The 15,020-nt window shown below is 40.6% G+C and overlaps 1 protein-coding gene across 4 annotated transcripts in view; it reads left to right on the top strand.

Annotated features, from left to right (window-relative positions):
* The window catches only part of ppfia4 (PTPRF interacting protein alpha 4), a 69,626-nt gene that overhangs the window by 383 nt on the left and 54,223 nt on the right, over positions 1-15,020 (top strand). For all 4 annotated transcript variants that reach the window (XM_086086619.1, XM_086086618.1, XM_086086616.1 and 1 more), the window contains exon 2: positions 120-409. In XM_086086619.1, coding sequence (XP_085942745.1) covers positions 152-409 — 258 coding nt within the window. In that variant the 5' untranslated portion in view covers positions 120-151. The remainder of the gene's footprint in view (positions 1-119; positions 410-15,020) is intronic.

The following is a 15,020-nucleotide window of genomic DNA, read 5'->3' as shown; positions in this document are numbered from 1 at the left end:
AGGCACGCCGTCCACAAATGCATGCTGTTCCTTTTATTTTGCTCGTGGTCTCCAATCAGTTTAAATGCATACAGTAGGTTAGTTTATATGTAACACACGAACCCGTCTTGAACCGACAGATCGCGTCGCCCCTACATCCAGCGCAGCAGAGATGATGTGCGAGGTGATGCCGACCATCAGCGAGGCGGACTCGGCCGGTCCCCCAAGAGGAGCCGGCAGCGTCCCGAATGGCTCTGAGCAGGAGGCCAACTTCGAGCAGCTGATGGTCAACATGCTGGACGAGAGGGACAAGCTACTCGAGTCCCTCAGGGAGACCCAGGAGACCCTCATCCAGTCGCAGACCAAACTGCAGGGGGCGCTGCACGAGAGGGACGTGCTGCAACGTCAGATCAACGCAGCCCTGCCTCAGGTGAGGAGCAGCCGGTCTCAGGAGGGGTTCCATACATTTATATCAAGCTATTAATTGGTACTCTGTGATAGCCTGGCTAGGCGGCTGTCATTGGGGAACTGGGGTTGGTGAGTTTAGGAGCTACAGATGAGTTCTCATTGGCAGTCTTGTGAAAAAATAGTATCTTGGTTGCCTTGTTTCTGAAGGATTCTGTGAATCACTTGGAGCGAGTGATCTTCAAGTTGTATGAAAATAGGTCAGAGTAAGTGAGTGGAGACCTTCCACACAGACCTCGCAAGAGTTGACTTCCCTCCAGTGACCAGTGACCACCCAGGACAGTGACTATGCGGATGTTTGGCATACATATTGAAATCGAAAATGTAGCTCATCATAGCTAAATATTTACTAGTACTACTCGTTGGCGAACACACATCCCATTTTCATGATTCCACGAGAGTGCAAAGTTAGTAAAATGACAAGCCCCATCACAAAAGCAGATACGATGTTTTCTTGTATATTGAAGTAAAACGCTGACATTTAATATAAAACAGAAGCTTAACACTGTCCAGTATTTATAAAGGATGTACTGACCATGGTGAAGCAACCCTGTTGAACAATATGCATCATGTAACAATGGACAGAAGTATGCATTGCAGGTCAGTAGTGACCAAGAGCTTTTCCTCCCTCGAGAAACGGCTTCATCGCTGTATATGTGATATGTGAATGAACGACTGCAATGCTCTTTCACTCATACTTTTGTGATTGTAACATACTCAATGTGAAATAGGTAGGATGATTTTGCTACTTTTTGCAGTGGTATAGAACTATATTGTATTATATTGACAACTGTGGGAAATGTTGGCATACTCAAAATGGCTCTATTTATAAGTAACAGCTCAGTGTAGTAGTAGACAGTGCATCTGCACCGTGGAACAAATTTGGGAGCACCCTGATTTTTGGAGATGAGCCCAGCAAATTGACAATTCGGTGACAGACAGTCGGTCTAAACTTACCCCTGCTCAGCTATGTCTAAATATTGGCGGAGTTGGTCTAATGCAATTTTGGTGTATTTGATCAAGGCACAAGCAGACAATATGTGATGGATGTCAGCGTATTTCATTCATAAATATGTGAAGAGTGGGCATCAAACCTTCTGAATGATTGTATTATATATTTGATACCATCTCACTGTGCAACACAGCTATGGGGGGGGGGGGGGGGGCATAGAACTCTTCTTCCACCACGTCGAGACTCTAGTGTAAGGGAATGAAATGAGCTGCTTTGATTGGCCGTGATTGAAGTTGGATAATGTGACCACTCCTACAACGGTGCAGCCATCCCTCATGCAGATCTACCGGCCTGAGCTCATCTGCGAAATTACCAAATTCGGGTCTACTGGTAGCCTGTCTCCGTGCAGAGATATGCTGCGCCGGATTTACGGCGTTCACAAAAATAGAAACCAGAGATTTACATGTGGAAGTTCAGGATGATGCAGTACAGTTCTACACCACTGTAAACTGCAACCACAATAATGAACGTGGTGAATTAATACCACCCTGACAGTGTCAATCAAAAACATTATCATCTTTGCTAAGGTAAGCTGAATTAGATGCCAATATACCCTGGCAAGAGGTCATAACGTTGTTAATAATGTGTCTTTTTGGTGTATGGCGATTCTCTCTCAAATTGTAATTTTTGCGAGTTTAAGTTTACAATTCAGGTCTTCAACTGAAAAGGTTTGGAAAATATTGCAGAAACGATCTTTCTCAGTAAGAGCCTTACAGAACAGAAAACGGGCAAATTAAGGTTATTGAAAGTACAGTAATGTCTACCAATGAGACCAAATAGCCTACTTGCAATATGTCAGATAAATCATCTGAAGGCAGTAATTAAGCAGTGAAAATCAGTTTCCCTGCCTGTGAGTTACTTCTTGTGATGTTTCAGATGTAGGTCGTGACTGGCATCATGTTGCCTCCTTAATGGGTTGTTGTTTTTTTCAGCCCTTGATCTTGATCAGCCATGCTTGACTAACAAGAAATATGGAAAAAGTGGGCTTGTGACTATCAGGGCCAGACCCACATTTTGCTTGGAAACCCGGCAGGGAAAAGCCCAAGGCCCACCTTATCATTAGTGTGATTGAAACAGCCTCAGTGGTGACCTGCTTTCTCCTCAGGGCCGTTCATGTGCTTATGTTGACCTGGAATATCTCTGACGATAGCCCGTGAGTGTGTTTGAGCGAAGGAGAGCTGTATAAGCGATGCTGCAGCCACCTAGCATGGCGACAATGAGGCCCCAGCACATAATACTGTGTTATCCTCTCCGACCCCCAGGTCTAAATGTGCGGCGTGATGTCACACCGAGCATGATGGTGTGCTGCGTCTGAGTGAGCGTGAGTGTGTGTGTGTGAAAGGGCGAGAGACAGAGTGAGAGAGAACCATGCTGGAGACGACAGCATCGCTGCAGTCGCTTGTGGGAGAAACATGGCTGCTTGCTAGTGTACATCGCCCTGGGCTGCTTGCTTCCACACATGCACTTATGTGTGAGTGAGTGTGTGTGTGAGAGAGAGAGAGAGAGAGAGAGAGAGAGAGAGAGAGAGAGAGAGAGAGAGAGAGAGAGAGAGAGAGAGAGTCATGCCTGTTTTCTAATCCTGCTTGAGCGTAATATGTAATTGTAGCAATAATGCAAGTATTAGTTATACTGTCATACACCTCAGGGACATTACACACACATTACGACTAGCATGCTTGGTTATAAGCTGACTGTGCACACACACTTGAAAACCAGGTCTTTCACATAGAGCCGGTGCAATGGGCCTGTCCAGTTTCTCAAACTCAGGTTCAGAAGAAAAAATGGGTCATGACTCAAGGGTCACTTCTTATTGGATTGTTGGTTGTCAGAGTGAAATGCTGTAGGAAGCTTTTTTTATTGATCATCAAGCAATGAAACACTTGCTTGGTAAAGGGATTTTTGATCTATGTTTGATGATGAATTGTGTTCTTTCTAATTAGTGTATGTACAGTATATGTACATGTGGCATGAAATGGTTTCTTACGTTTTGGTTGCGTGAGGAACCAAATTTAAGGTCCTGAGCTTCACTGTAAAACAAAAAAACAAAAAACAAAAAACAAAAAAATGTTTAAACAAAACGGTTAATTTCCGACAGCTGGGGCAACAACAACAAAATACAGTGAAATGACAGAAACGTATTCTTAGTTAATTCTCATAAAAATACAGATCCCCCCTCCCAGACCCCCACAGTTAAAATACAGTTTGCAGTTGTAATGTCAACAAGATTTTTGCCTTATTTTCTGGTTGTTTTTCATGTTTATTTAGAAACATTTTCACATTTTCCAACAATTAAATTACCTAGAAATATAGTAGGTAAATGTTGTTAGATATCCTTTCAAAATAACTAAATAAATACAGAACAGAAATACGTGTTTCTACAGTTACAGTGATTTCATGTTATTTTACATTCAGTACATAAGATCACAGTCTATTTTTGAAAGTGAAATGATATATTTAAAACAAATATAGGAAAAATCTGTAAAATAAAATAAACAGTGACAGTTAATTTAGGATATATATTTTTTTACATTGTGGAAAAATATCTTAAACCCTACAATGAACAATAGGTGATATGAAATACACATATTTTGGAATTTATTCCAGTTTTGCTGTGCTCTCTTGAAGAATGGGGGAAGATTGGCCTTGACACGTTTAAAAAGTGTAAGAAAGAGAACCAAATCACAGCTTTGGATACACTGAATTATTAGAGCAGTGTTGTGCTCTTTGCTGCAGCCAGCAATGCTGTGTCGCCCTCCGGTCGGAAGTGTCTCAATGTGTTTTTCCTCTTCTATATTCAGTTCCTTCTGTACTTAAGGTGGTGTAGCTTATGCATGAGTATTAACATGGCAGGACAACATTGTTATTCCTCCAACCAAGCACTACGTCCTCTGCTGATTTTACCTAACAAACATTTGTCTTCTAACATGCATCATCTACACCTACAGCATCTGTATGTGTATGGGTGTGCGTGTGTTGGGTGTGTGTGTGTGTGCTCTGACAGTTCTGGGCCAGTGTGCTCCCAAAAAGTCAGGAAATATTGAAGACAGTACACAGGCACAAAAACATAGCGGACAAAAATATATTGTTAAATCAATACCTCTCTGATGGTGTTTATCAAAACTGAGCGTATTGTTTTGTGAAGGCTAAATTTGTCACAAAGCTCTCAATAAATTTGGCACCTCATATCTGCTGACTTAATTCAACTATGGTCACTACACACAGATATCTCGACTTCATTGTTGTTTTCAAAAAAGGAGGAGAATGTCTTTGTGAGGAAATGATAGCAATTATTAGCATCCAGTCAGAAAACTAGCTGATAAGATTTGTGCAAATTGCTATGGAGGATGTACTACCAGACACAATATTATGCCACAAAAATACTTTTACTTTTACACATTGTATATTTTTTTAAGAAATGTACAAAGAAGAAGTCAACCCCCAAATTGTCTTTAAAAAAACATGTTCTAAACACAGTATTGATTCTGATTAATATTTGTGGAATATTAAGCAGCAAAATCTACCTATTTTTATCCATCTCAGGAAGCGGCCATTTTGGCACTTGCCGTTGACTGAAAATTACAACACAGAGCCGTAATTGGTCGTTACGCGAGCCCTGAGCAAATGCGATTTCAAGTAGCAAAATGGCCACCAACTGAGATGGATAAAAAGGGATGGATTTTGCTGTTTAAAGCGACAATGTGTATTATTTAGTGCCATCTAGTGGTCAATTAATACTTCATTCATTTGAAAAAATAAAATAAAAAGTGTATTCTGTCACATCAACGTGCATTTATATGTGCATGTAGTGCATGCGTCTAGTAACTGCTAATTATATTTAGGTTGCGCTGTGCCTTACTGACATGTTTCAACTCCATCTTTTTGGTACGGATACCTGAAGGAAGATGAACTTCATCAATGTAGTTAGCCTCCAGTGGTAGTTGGAGCTCGTGTCGGACCCAATGGGTCGACCACCGCTTACATTCCACAGCTGAGTCCCATTATTCGGACTCCCGCTGCTTGTCTCCCTCGGCTTTGCTCTCGCTAGCTTTTGCTAGCTTCTCCCGCAAGTCGCTCTTGCAGGATGGTTGTTTTAAAGTGTTTTATCAATCAAGTTGAATTGAGTTCAATTGAATTCATTCATCCATCTATCCAGTCACCCCTTTTCTATAAGGTGAATGAATAGTATACAGTTTGTTCTTTCAGGATCACAGGTGAGCTTGTGCCAATCTTAATTTACTTTGGGCAAGATAGGTACACCCTGAACACAGTGAACAGGCTGATAAAGCTAGCCAATTGCAATTCAGCTAACATGCAGATTCAGTGAGAATATACCAGATCCTCACAAGAACGGCAGTGCAAGCCAAGATCAAACCCGAAACTGCAGACATGCTAACCATTAGTTCCGCATGCCTCATTGAGTTATTCATTTTCAAAAAGGTACGCAAGCTAGACAAAATCCTGCTCTCTTGAGATGAGACTATTGCCATTACTATAATGTTTCCTGGCCCAGACAGGCAAAAGTCACTTAGTTTGTTTTGCTCCTCCATCAAGTTGGAAGTATTGCCATTTAAACTGAAAATATTTTGAGAAATAAGCCAACTGGTGTTCCTTGCTCCGACTGCACTCATTTTTAATTTGTCCTTCATACCGCTCTGATACTTATTACTCACCTGCATCTGTCATGATGCCAATTGTGACTCAAACGATCAAATATGTCCACAGACAGATTTATTATTAAGCGGCACATCAGTGCAACAATAAATTTAATTTTTAAAAATTTAATAAACAACTGCTATACCGAAAACTTCAAACTCATGGTCTCATGCCCTCACTTTTCAGATCGTTTGCGCAACATTGGTTTAACTAAGAGATTCAGTATTTTGGTATGTTGTTTCCTTGGCAACAACATTTTGAGCCTGGAAACATTTGAAAACAAGACTATTACCATTCCTGTGCTGAAAAAAAATTAACAGTTGAAAAGGAACACTCACTTTTGTGAACGGTGAATCTTCTCACGTTGTCGTCTAATTTCTACTTTTTTACTAGATGGTTGTCATTTCAATATTATTTTAATTACCTTGGGCTCCTTCCTACCCAAGACATTAAAAGTGATGCAAAAAATGTACACTGTCACTGATATGTGTGCTGAATTGATATTTTCATAAACCCCACAATGGGAGGTAGACACTTTAACTTTGTAGTAATTTGATGCCCCCTATTAGTTTGGAGTGTAGATTATGAGGCATTAGCTGGTTTCCAAGTGTGGAGCACTGTGGGTAGCCTCGAGACGGGAATTAGCAAGAAACAGCAAGGCTGGTTTTCCAAACATTTAAAACGGGCATGCTGGTTTTAAGAGAGCCTTGAATCCAGTTTTCACAAAGCAATAGTACAGTTGGGTGACTTCAGCACAGGAGGCGATTTGTTTGGCGTTTGTATCGTAAAAAGTTGTGTTACCAAATACGGTAGTGACAGTGTGAATTTGGATCACCGCCTTGCTTTTTTCCCTTTCTTTTGTCACCATCTATAGTTAGTTATTATGACAAGCAACCTCAGAGTGATGACAGGATTGTAAGAGAATCCTGCGGCCTGTAGTTCACACTCCTTGCCATTAGTTTTACAATGCCAAATCTTTTACAGCTTGCAGAGTGAAGATTTATGATGGAGACTGTCCCGTTTTCACCTTTATTCCAAGAACGGCTCTGCATGCGGTCTCATAAGGTTATAAAAAGTTTGCAGCATTCATCTGTGTGTTTGTGTGTTGTGATGTTTGGACACCTGTTCCAGTCAGATGCAACACTGGCTATTTTTTGCCAGCATACAAATATACATAGAGGACACACACATGCGTGTTGTTGTCATTCCAAAACAACGACCTTCTCTTGTATTGAATTTTAGTGACTGTACTTGATTTTGTCGTTTGTCTTTGTATCATTAATTTAATACTTATTTATTCATATTTTATTTATATTTGTAGTTATTTATGTACAACGGCAACAGCGCTTATTGTTTTATTATTGACAGTATATAATGCCATTGCCAGTATGAAGGTATCTCCTAAAAAAAACAATATGATTTGATGCAATATGATTTGCAAATAAGTTCCTTAGTCTGCCGTGAAATGATATCTTCTCACACCTGCACAGGAAAAGCAAGTTACAGGCAATGTTGTTGCCGTGACGATGCAAAGAGAAAACCAACACATCCCATTAGAATACTATTTTTAAGATGGTTAGGCTGGTAAATGAGGTGCATTTATTTTGTACCTTAACTGTGCTCAGAGTGCACTGAGTCAGAGCTAATTCGAATTACAGCATTTTAGCCCTGATTTTCCACTTGCCGGTAGCGTTTTGAGCTGGCAGACAGGAGGCACATTGGCCCTGGCTGCGCTGACATGAGACGAGAGGCTCGCTGATGCGTCAGTGACACAATCCAGATGTCACAAGAGGTTTAGTATCTGGATCTGAAATGTTAAGGCCACCGTAAATTACCATTAACTCGTGTAAGTTTTAGTGTTCATTCTGAGTAATGCATTTAGCAGGTTTTCATATCAGCCTTGTAAAAAAAAAAAAGTACTAGTGGTGTCAGTACTTGGTACTGGTGACTACGGAGTACTTCTACGGCTATCATTAAAAAAAAAAAGAAAGTTGTATCGAATAGTTGTTGTTATTAGAGTTAAAGAGGAAATCAACCTTAAATATTTCTTGACAATAATATGTTATGTGACTTCACTGGTCTAAGCATGACATGATTGATATTACGTTTGTGGAATATGAGTTATGAAGCAAACTCCGACTGTTTTTATCCATCTAAGAGGGCGGCCATTTTGCCATTTGCTGTCGACTGAAGAAGATCACAGTTGCTCAGGGCTCAGGCAATGACCAATCACAGCTCACCTGTTTTCTGAAGCTGAGCTGTGATTGCTTGTTACTTGAGAAACTGTGATGTCATTTTCACTCGACAGCAAGTGGCAAAATGGCTGTCTTCTGATATTGATAAAAACTGCTGGGTTTTAGTGATTAAATCATATTCCACTAACACAATATTAACCAGAATACTGTATTTAGTCTAGTGGGGCTGCGTAGAACATATATTGTCAAGATGTTTTCTTTTTTTTGGGGGGGGGGGGGGGATCTTCCCCTTTAATTACATGTTTCTGTGACAACAGACATGTTTTCATATTTTTATTTTTACAATCATGTTTTGGTTTCAGGATTGCATAAGGTCATGCAAAAAAAGCGCTTGTTTTTCTAAGTTCCAACATGTTCACTTGGCGTATATATGAAGTTTGCTATCATAAGCAGAAAATACGCCACAGGATGGAAGTGTTAAAATGTGGCATATTAAATCATAGCCTTTTCATTCGGCTCTGCAAATATAGTTCCTACCATTCGGATAAGACTTTGTTTTGCCGTACATTATCCAGACTCTGCCAATGTAATTCCCACAGTAGTGCGTGCTGGCAGGCAGCTAACAGCTAGAAGCGAAGTATGGCTAACTGGGAAACAAACACACATGTTGGTGCTTGGGCAGCCTGCCAATATGCCTGACAGCTTAACAAAATTAGTTTTTCTTCATAAAGAGTGGTAAATAAACGGCAGTATTTACAAACACTCACAGGCATTTTTTTCCTGTGGCAACCGAAGAGACGCAGGTTTAGAAGCCTCTGGACACCCTGTGAACTAACATCACAGAAACATTTTCAACGTTTTCAAATCTTACAATGTGTTACAGATACTGTATGTCAGAGTTTGTGAGCGAGGGAGTATGCCCACAGCAAGTGTTGTTTACACATGATTAGTAGAGGCAGCCTGATAGGACAATATTGGGGAGGGTGAGTGAAGTCACTTAAAAAATGTGGCCATTCTCATTGGTGAGCTGCCGATGCCCAATCTTTTCGCTGTGTTACGTAAGCCCCAAACAGGGGAATTTGGGTTGATGCAGAGCAAAGTGGAGCGTAAAGTGAGCAGCTGAATGCCACCAAGAAACCCTGTTAGAGGAAGAGAGGGAGGCAGCGAGAAAGAAAGAACAGAACATGAGAAGTCAAGACAAAAGGACATGAAAATGTTCTCAAGGGCCTTCTTGAGATGCTATCTGCATTTTCAGGCTGTTCTACCTCCAGCGTTTTTAGTTAGGACTTTTGGTAATTGTAGGGCACAATATATATTGTAAATATATTTTGTGCTCTTAGTCTCCCCCTATAGTTAATTGTAGTGAAATTTCAACATATAGCAGTAAATAAATAGACATAATACAGATTCCTTCAAGCTGAGACATTTGGTCAGAACATTTGCCGTTGTTTGAAAATATACAGGCGCTCGTGTGGTTAAAGAGAGATCTATCTTGTAAACAAAAGGCCTTGGGATTAGCATGTTTTTTTTTCTTTTCTTTTTGGTATTTCGTGTGAATTTGTGGAATGGAACACAGCTGGCTCCCGTCCAATTGAAGCGGCTCTTCTAATTTTTTGTCGAAGTGCACAGTGCTTCATAGTGCAGAAGAAGAAATTGACTCGCTGTGGCCTATGCATGAGAGTTGCCCACGCAACAGGTTACCCTAAAACAGATTATTTCTATGCCCATTATTTACCATGAAAGATGGAATTATAGGAGGATATAATGATACCTAGAATAAAGAAAAAAAGCACCATGTTGTACACTAAACGAAAAATAATATATATATATATATAAATAATATATATAAATTATATATATATATATATAAAGTTACTCAAGGGTTGAGGAACAAACCCACAACCTTCAGGTTTGGAAACAGCCACTCTACCACCTGAGTCATGCTTCTCCTTCTGTGTGTTAGTATATTGATGGTGTCAAGTGAAATCCTTATACCTCCAAGAGACTAATTACTTGGTGTGATTTTAGATACGCCCTCCTCTTACTCCGTCTCGTCCTGCCCTGGGTGAAAAAACTTTACAGTTTTTTTTTTTTAAGTAAATATTACTCCTTTTTTTAGTGATATAAAACATAAAATATACAGAAATGATCAGCTTTTTAAAATGTAATTATTGTGCACACTGTACTATCCTTTCTTTTGGGATGTGTGCCTTTAAGGGGTGTGGCTTTGTGAGGTGAGGAGCAACTTGGCTGGTTAGTCTACATGTGAGCGTCTGTGCGTGAGTAGTAGCCAACAGCAGCTCTTTAAGAGTATTCTCATTTTGTATTTGTGTGCTTGACTGTTGAGTGCACCTGCATTACAGCATTTTAATTGCTCCATTTATTCTTATTTCACTTGAGCGGGAGCTTATCAGATGCTCACATGTAACTTGGTTCGCAACACGAAACAAAACAAAAATCAACCCTGTGACGCTGATAAAAAAAAAATATATATGACTAAAGCCCATGAACTAAAGCCCATGAAATATATAGTGATGTGACTTTTGAGTACAGTATCTATATACCTCCAGCAGCAGCCGACAAACATCACACTCTTCTCACTCCAGCATCTTGACAGCTTTACATAATGTGTCATTTCACTTCTTCTCAGCGGCTCGCAATCCTCTCTTTGCTTGGTAGCTATTCGGTTTGATTCAAGACCTCCTCGAAGCGCAGCCTGACCAGGTCGCACAGCTTTTAGCCTCCTGAGTACTAATGGATTATAATTGTGCGTAGCTATCACCGCCACGCTGCCCTTTCACACCATGGCTTCGGCGCGCCATCTTTTAGTAGAATCCATCCTTCACTCTCGCCGTCCTGTGCCAGTGCCATCTGGCTCTCGGCACCGGGCACATTTAGCTCAGCAGGGCGCCAATTTGTCCCCTCCGCATCATGGGAGATCAAGGGAGACGTGAGGACTGCGGGAGAGAGAGAAAGCTATACAATATAGATTTAGAAAGTCTGAGCAGTAAGACTGTAAGTTTTCAAGGAGACCGAATCAAACGGTCTCTAAATATGGGACGTGCCCTGGTAATGCTGAGAACAACTGCCATGTCTTAAAAGTAAGGGTGCAACCACATACTGATGCGTTAAAATACTGTATACTGTTCATTGAAATACATATAAAGTACATGCACATACACGAGGGTACATCTTCAAGACGGCCCCCCCTCCTTTTTTTTTAACCAGCAGAGACGTAAAGTGTGGCATCAGAGGCTAAAGTCCATCGTTGAACTGTTAAAGGGATTTAAGAACTTTATAATGCTAAATGCGCTCCATGAAATACAGTTTGTCAGCAACGAAGCAACCCCCCAACACACGCACACACACACACTCACTAGCCTCATTCTGCTACCAAACACACACACTCTGCTCTCTGAGAGCGTGACATGCAAGTAAAATAGAGGATTTAGGAAGAGGACACGGAGTTACAATACATACAGTTTAACCATTAAGCCATTATATGATTTTTTTTTTGTGGGGGGGGGGCGATTAATCATTATAGGGTAACCAGATGTCCCGTTATACACAGGACAGTACCAATTTTGAGCCTTGTGACCTGAGTCCCGGTGGATATCGCCAGCCCCATTGTCTTGTCTCACTTTTTTTGTTATATTGTAGTCCACTCAGCAAGCCAATTGTTTCGGCCATGTGTATGTCAGTCACGCAGTTGTCATATCGATTCATACTCTAAACCAATTAAATAGGAAGATAACAGTTACATTTTTCCTATTCACTTCCATATTTATATTTGTATCACACCAGACCTACAGGACTACTTCCTGCTTCCAAATCATGGGAAATGTAGTCAGCCTGAACACGAGCTAAGCATTTCTACTAGCGGCACATTTCCAAAAAAGGTTGGATAATGGCGAGTGTATTGACTTGTTTAGCGCTGTTGAACTGTCAACCAAGATAGCATTTAGCATTATCTTAAGTGATAACGCAACCATCGGTCAACAGATTGACTAGCGATAAAATTAGTTATACAGTAAATAGTTCTTGGTGAGAATTGATTGTATATTTTCAGAAATATGGAAATAAAAATAAATAGTTCAGGGTCCAACCATTAACATATAAAACTTTTATCATCTGCACAGGCAATGATTTAGTAGCATCTTAAGAGTAAAAACATGTTTGAGCATCAATAAAATGAGTACTCAACTCGAACTTTGCATGAGTGATGGTCACAGTGGCTAACACTCCGCTTTTCCAATGTTGCATTATATTCCCTTTCTGATCCTATAGATGATCTTTGATCCAGTTAGACGTGAGTGTTAAATATTGCATATCAACAGTAATTACTACAGTGGAGATTATGGATTGCATTTTGTACGAGAAAAGAGTCATCATTGCTAAATTGCCCAGCCAGTGTGCAACTGGCTTGATACATCCTTCACACACAGCCGCATGGGGATAAACACGCACGATGACTGCAGCTTGCGCACTAAAGTGTCTCTCCTGATGCGAATGAGATATTAGCCACTTGAAAGCGGAGTCATGGCCGGTCACACACCAAATTAATCCATGTTCTGAGGGTCGTCGGTGATAAATACAAGATGAAGTGCACTGACTTTGCTCCATAGGCCACGCCATGATTTTATTTAAAGAACTTAATACAACCTTCAAAATCCCTTTTTGTCATATTTGTTAAAACTGTCAGTAAAAACCTGACAGTATTACATTAGCGAAATGATCCGTGAAAAAAAAAAATCAGCCCTTTCTGGTTCTGTTTTGTAAATCCTAATATGATTCTTAAGAGACCACCAATAAAGCAAAATCAACAATCAGAGACAGAAGGCGTGATCGACGTGGTTTTGATTAGTCATGCAATCGTGTGCACACTCGTAGCATGGCTTTGCCTTAGCCATTTTAAGCTTTGTTAAAAAACAGGGGGAGGCGGGGGGATGCCTATCCCTCATTTGCTATCAACTGGACGTACGACTAGGAAGCAGAAGCAGAGAAAGCGACCTCGAGCAGCTACAGAATCAGAAGTGAAGTGATGCTAGATCAGGGTTTTTCCTGTGTACAAAATTCAGAGGTGGCCACCTCCACCTAATTTGCTCCCCACCTCCAGTCTTAGCCATTGATATCGCTCATTTTAGCTCGGCAGCAACGCATTTAACTTGCAGTGTTGTGCCATTTAGGAGACGCTATATCAACAGCAGTGCACCGGAAAGACCTGAAGCAACAACCGAAGAAGAAACAGCTTTATTTAAAAAAAATAATAATTAAACTTTAATTTAGCGAAGAAGAAACAGATCATGGAGCAACCGTTGCACACGCCCATTTTCTGCCATCGGCAAAGTCATAAAATCACAGTATATCTAATAAACATAATAGTGTTTTACAACAATGCTGAACTATATACAATTTAATATGTACTAGTGGATGCATTTTTAATTTAATTGTAGTTAAAAAATGGCAACTTTGTATTCATATAATTTATTATTTCTAGTCCCTGATTGTAAAATGGCTGCAGGAGGGCGGCCGATACTGGTATAGGTCACTGCCGTGAGTACCAATACCTTAAATAGACACTATGTCACCCATCATAGTCAGGATGACACCACCCTGAAGATAGTAATCATGCTAGCCATTTAAAAACTTCAAACTCACCCTTCAAGTCGCCAATTGTAGGGCATATGACTTGCTGGGCTAAAACTTCTGAAAGGCTTAGCTTGATTTTAACTTAAGCTACATCAAATCATTTTGTGTATGTGCGTGTGCAGTGCGCGCTAGCTAACCGATAGTGGGTCAAACTCCAACCAAGCTTAATATTGGTTATATGTTTTTAGAAGACATTCAAGTAATTGACAATACAGAGAGTGATTTGGGGACATTAAGAAACTAGATTGGGAATGTGTTAGCCCAGCTAACTAGCGCAAAGAGATACTCAGTGAAAAGTAGCTAATGTGCGAATATACGAGCAATATATGAGCAAGATTGTATAACTTGACTTATGACTCAGCTTGCTCGAAATTTAGTATGTACTTGAGTTGACTCACTTGATTTTTGCCGCAGTAGCTTAGGACTTTGCTTAACACTTCAAGGGTAAGACTTGAAACTTACTTTAAAGTATGACTTGTGCACGTGACTCACTCTCTTGAGAAAGTATGTCTGTTTGCAGAGTTGTACATCCAGCTTTGGTTCGAGCTATCCCATGCTTGCGTCTCACAACCACAACCACATACACACTAGGATCTCACTTAAAAAACACGCGCAGATTGTGAAGATCAAATCTCCACGTCAACCAACAGTGGCGTGTCCTTTCGCCATGCAAGCTTGGTTCTCCTGACATCCACTCTCGTGTCTCGGCGTTTTGGCTCCTCTCACTCTCTGCCTTATCAGCGGCGGTCGCTGTAAGCGTGCGCGCTGAGAGGCCTATTAGTTAGCTATCGGCCTGTCAGATAATGCTTCATATCTCTTTGCTCACTCACACAGCTTTGCTCCGACTCTATAAGGTGGGCAGTGTATGTTCGTGTGTGTATGTGCGCAAAGATGTCCTTTAGCAATGGCATGTGTGCAATGAATCGACCCAAATCAGCTCATTAAACTAAGCAATATGTCTCCATCATAGCCTGAGAGCATGATTTTTAAATGAATGCGTGTGTTTCAACCACACATACGTTCATTCAATGGAACAAGGTAACATTTGTGACTGCATTGTACCACCG

Source organism: Leptonotus elevatus, chromosome 10 (genome assembly GCF_054856555.1).
Source record: "Leptonotus elevatus isolate MCC_2025b chromosome 10, RoL_Lele_1.0, whole genome shotgun sequence".
Lineage (NCBI taxonomy): Eukaryota > Metazoa > Chordata > Actinopteri > Syngnathiformes > Syngnathidae > Leptonotus > Leptonotus elevatus.
The sequence above is the reverse complement of the archived record's forward strand: the minus strand, read 5'-3'. Positions and strand labels throughout refer to the sequence as shown.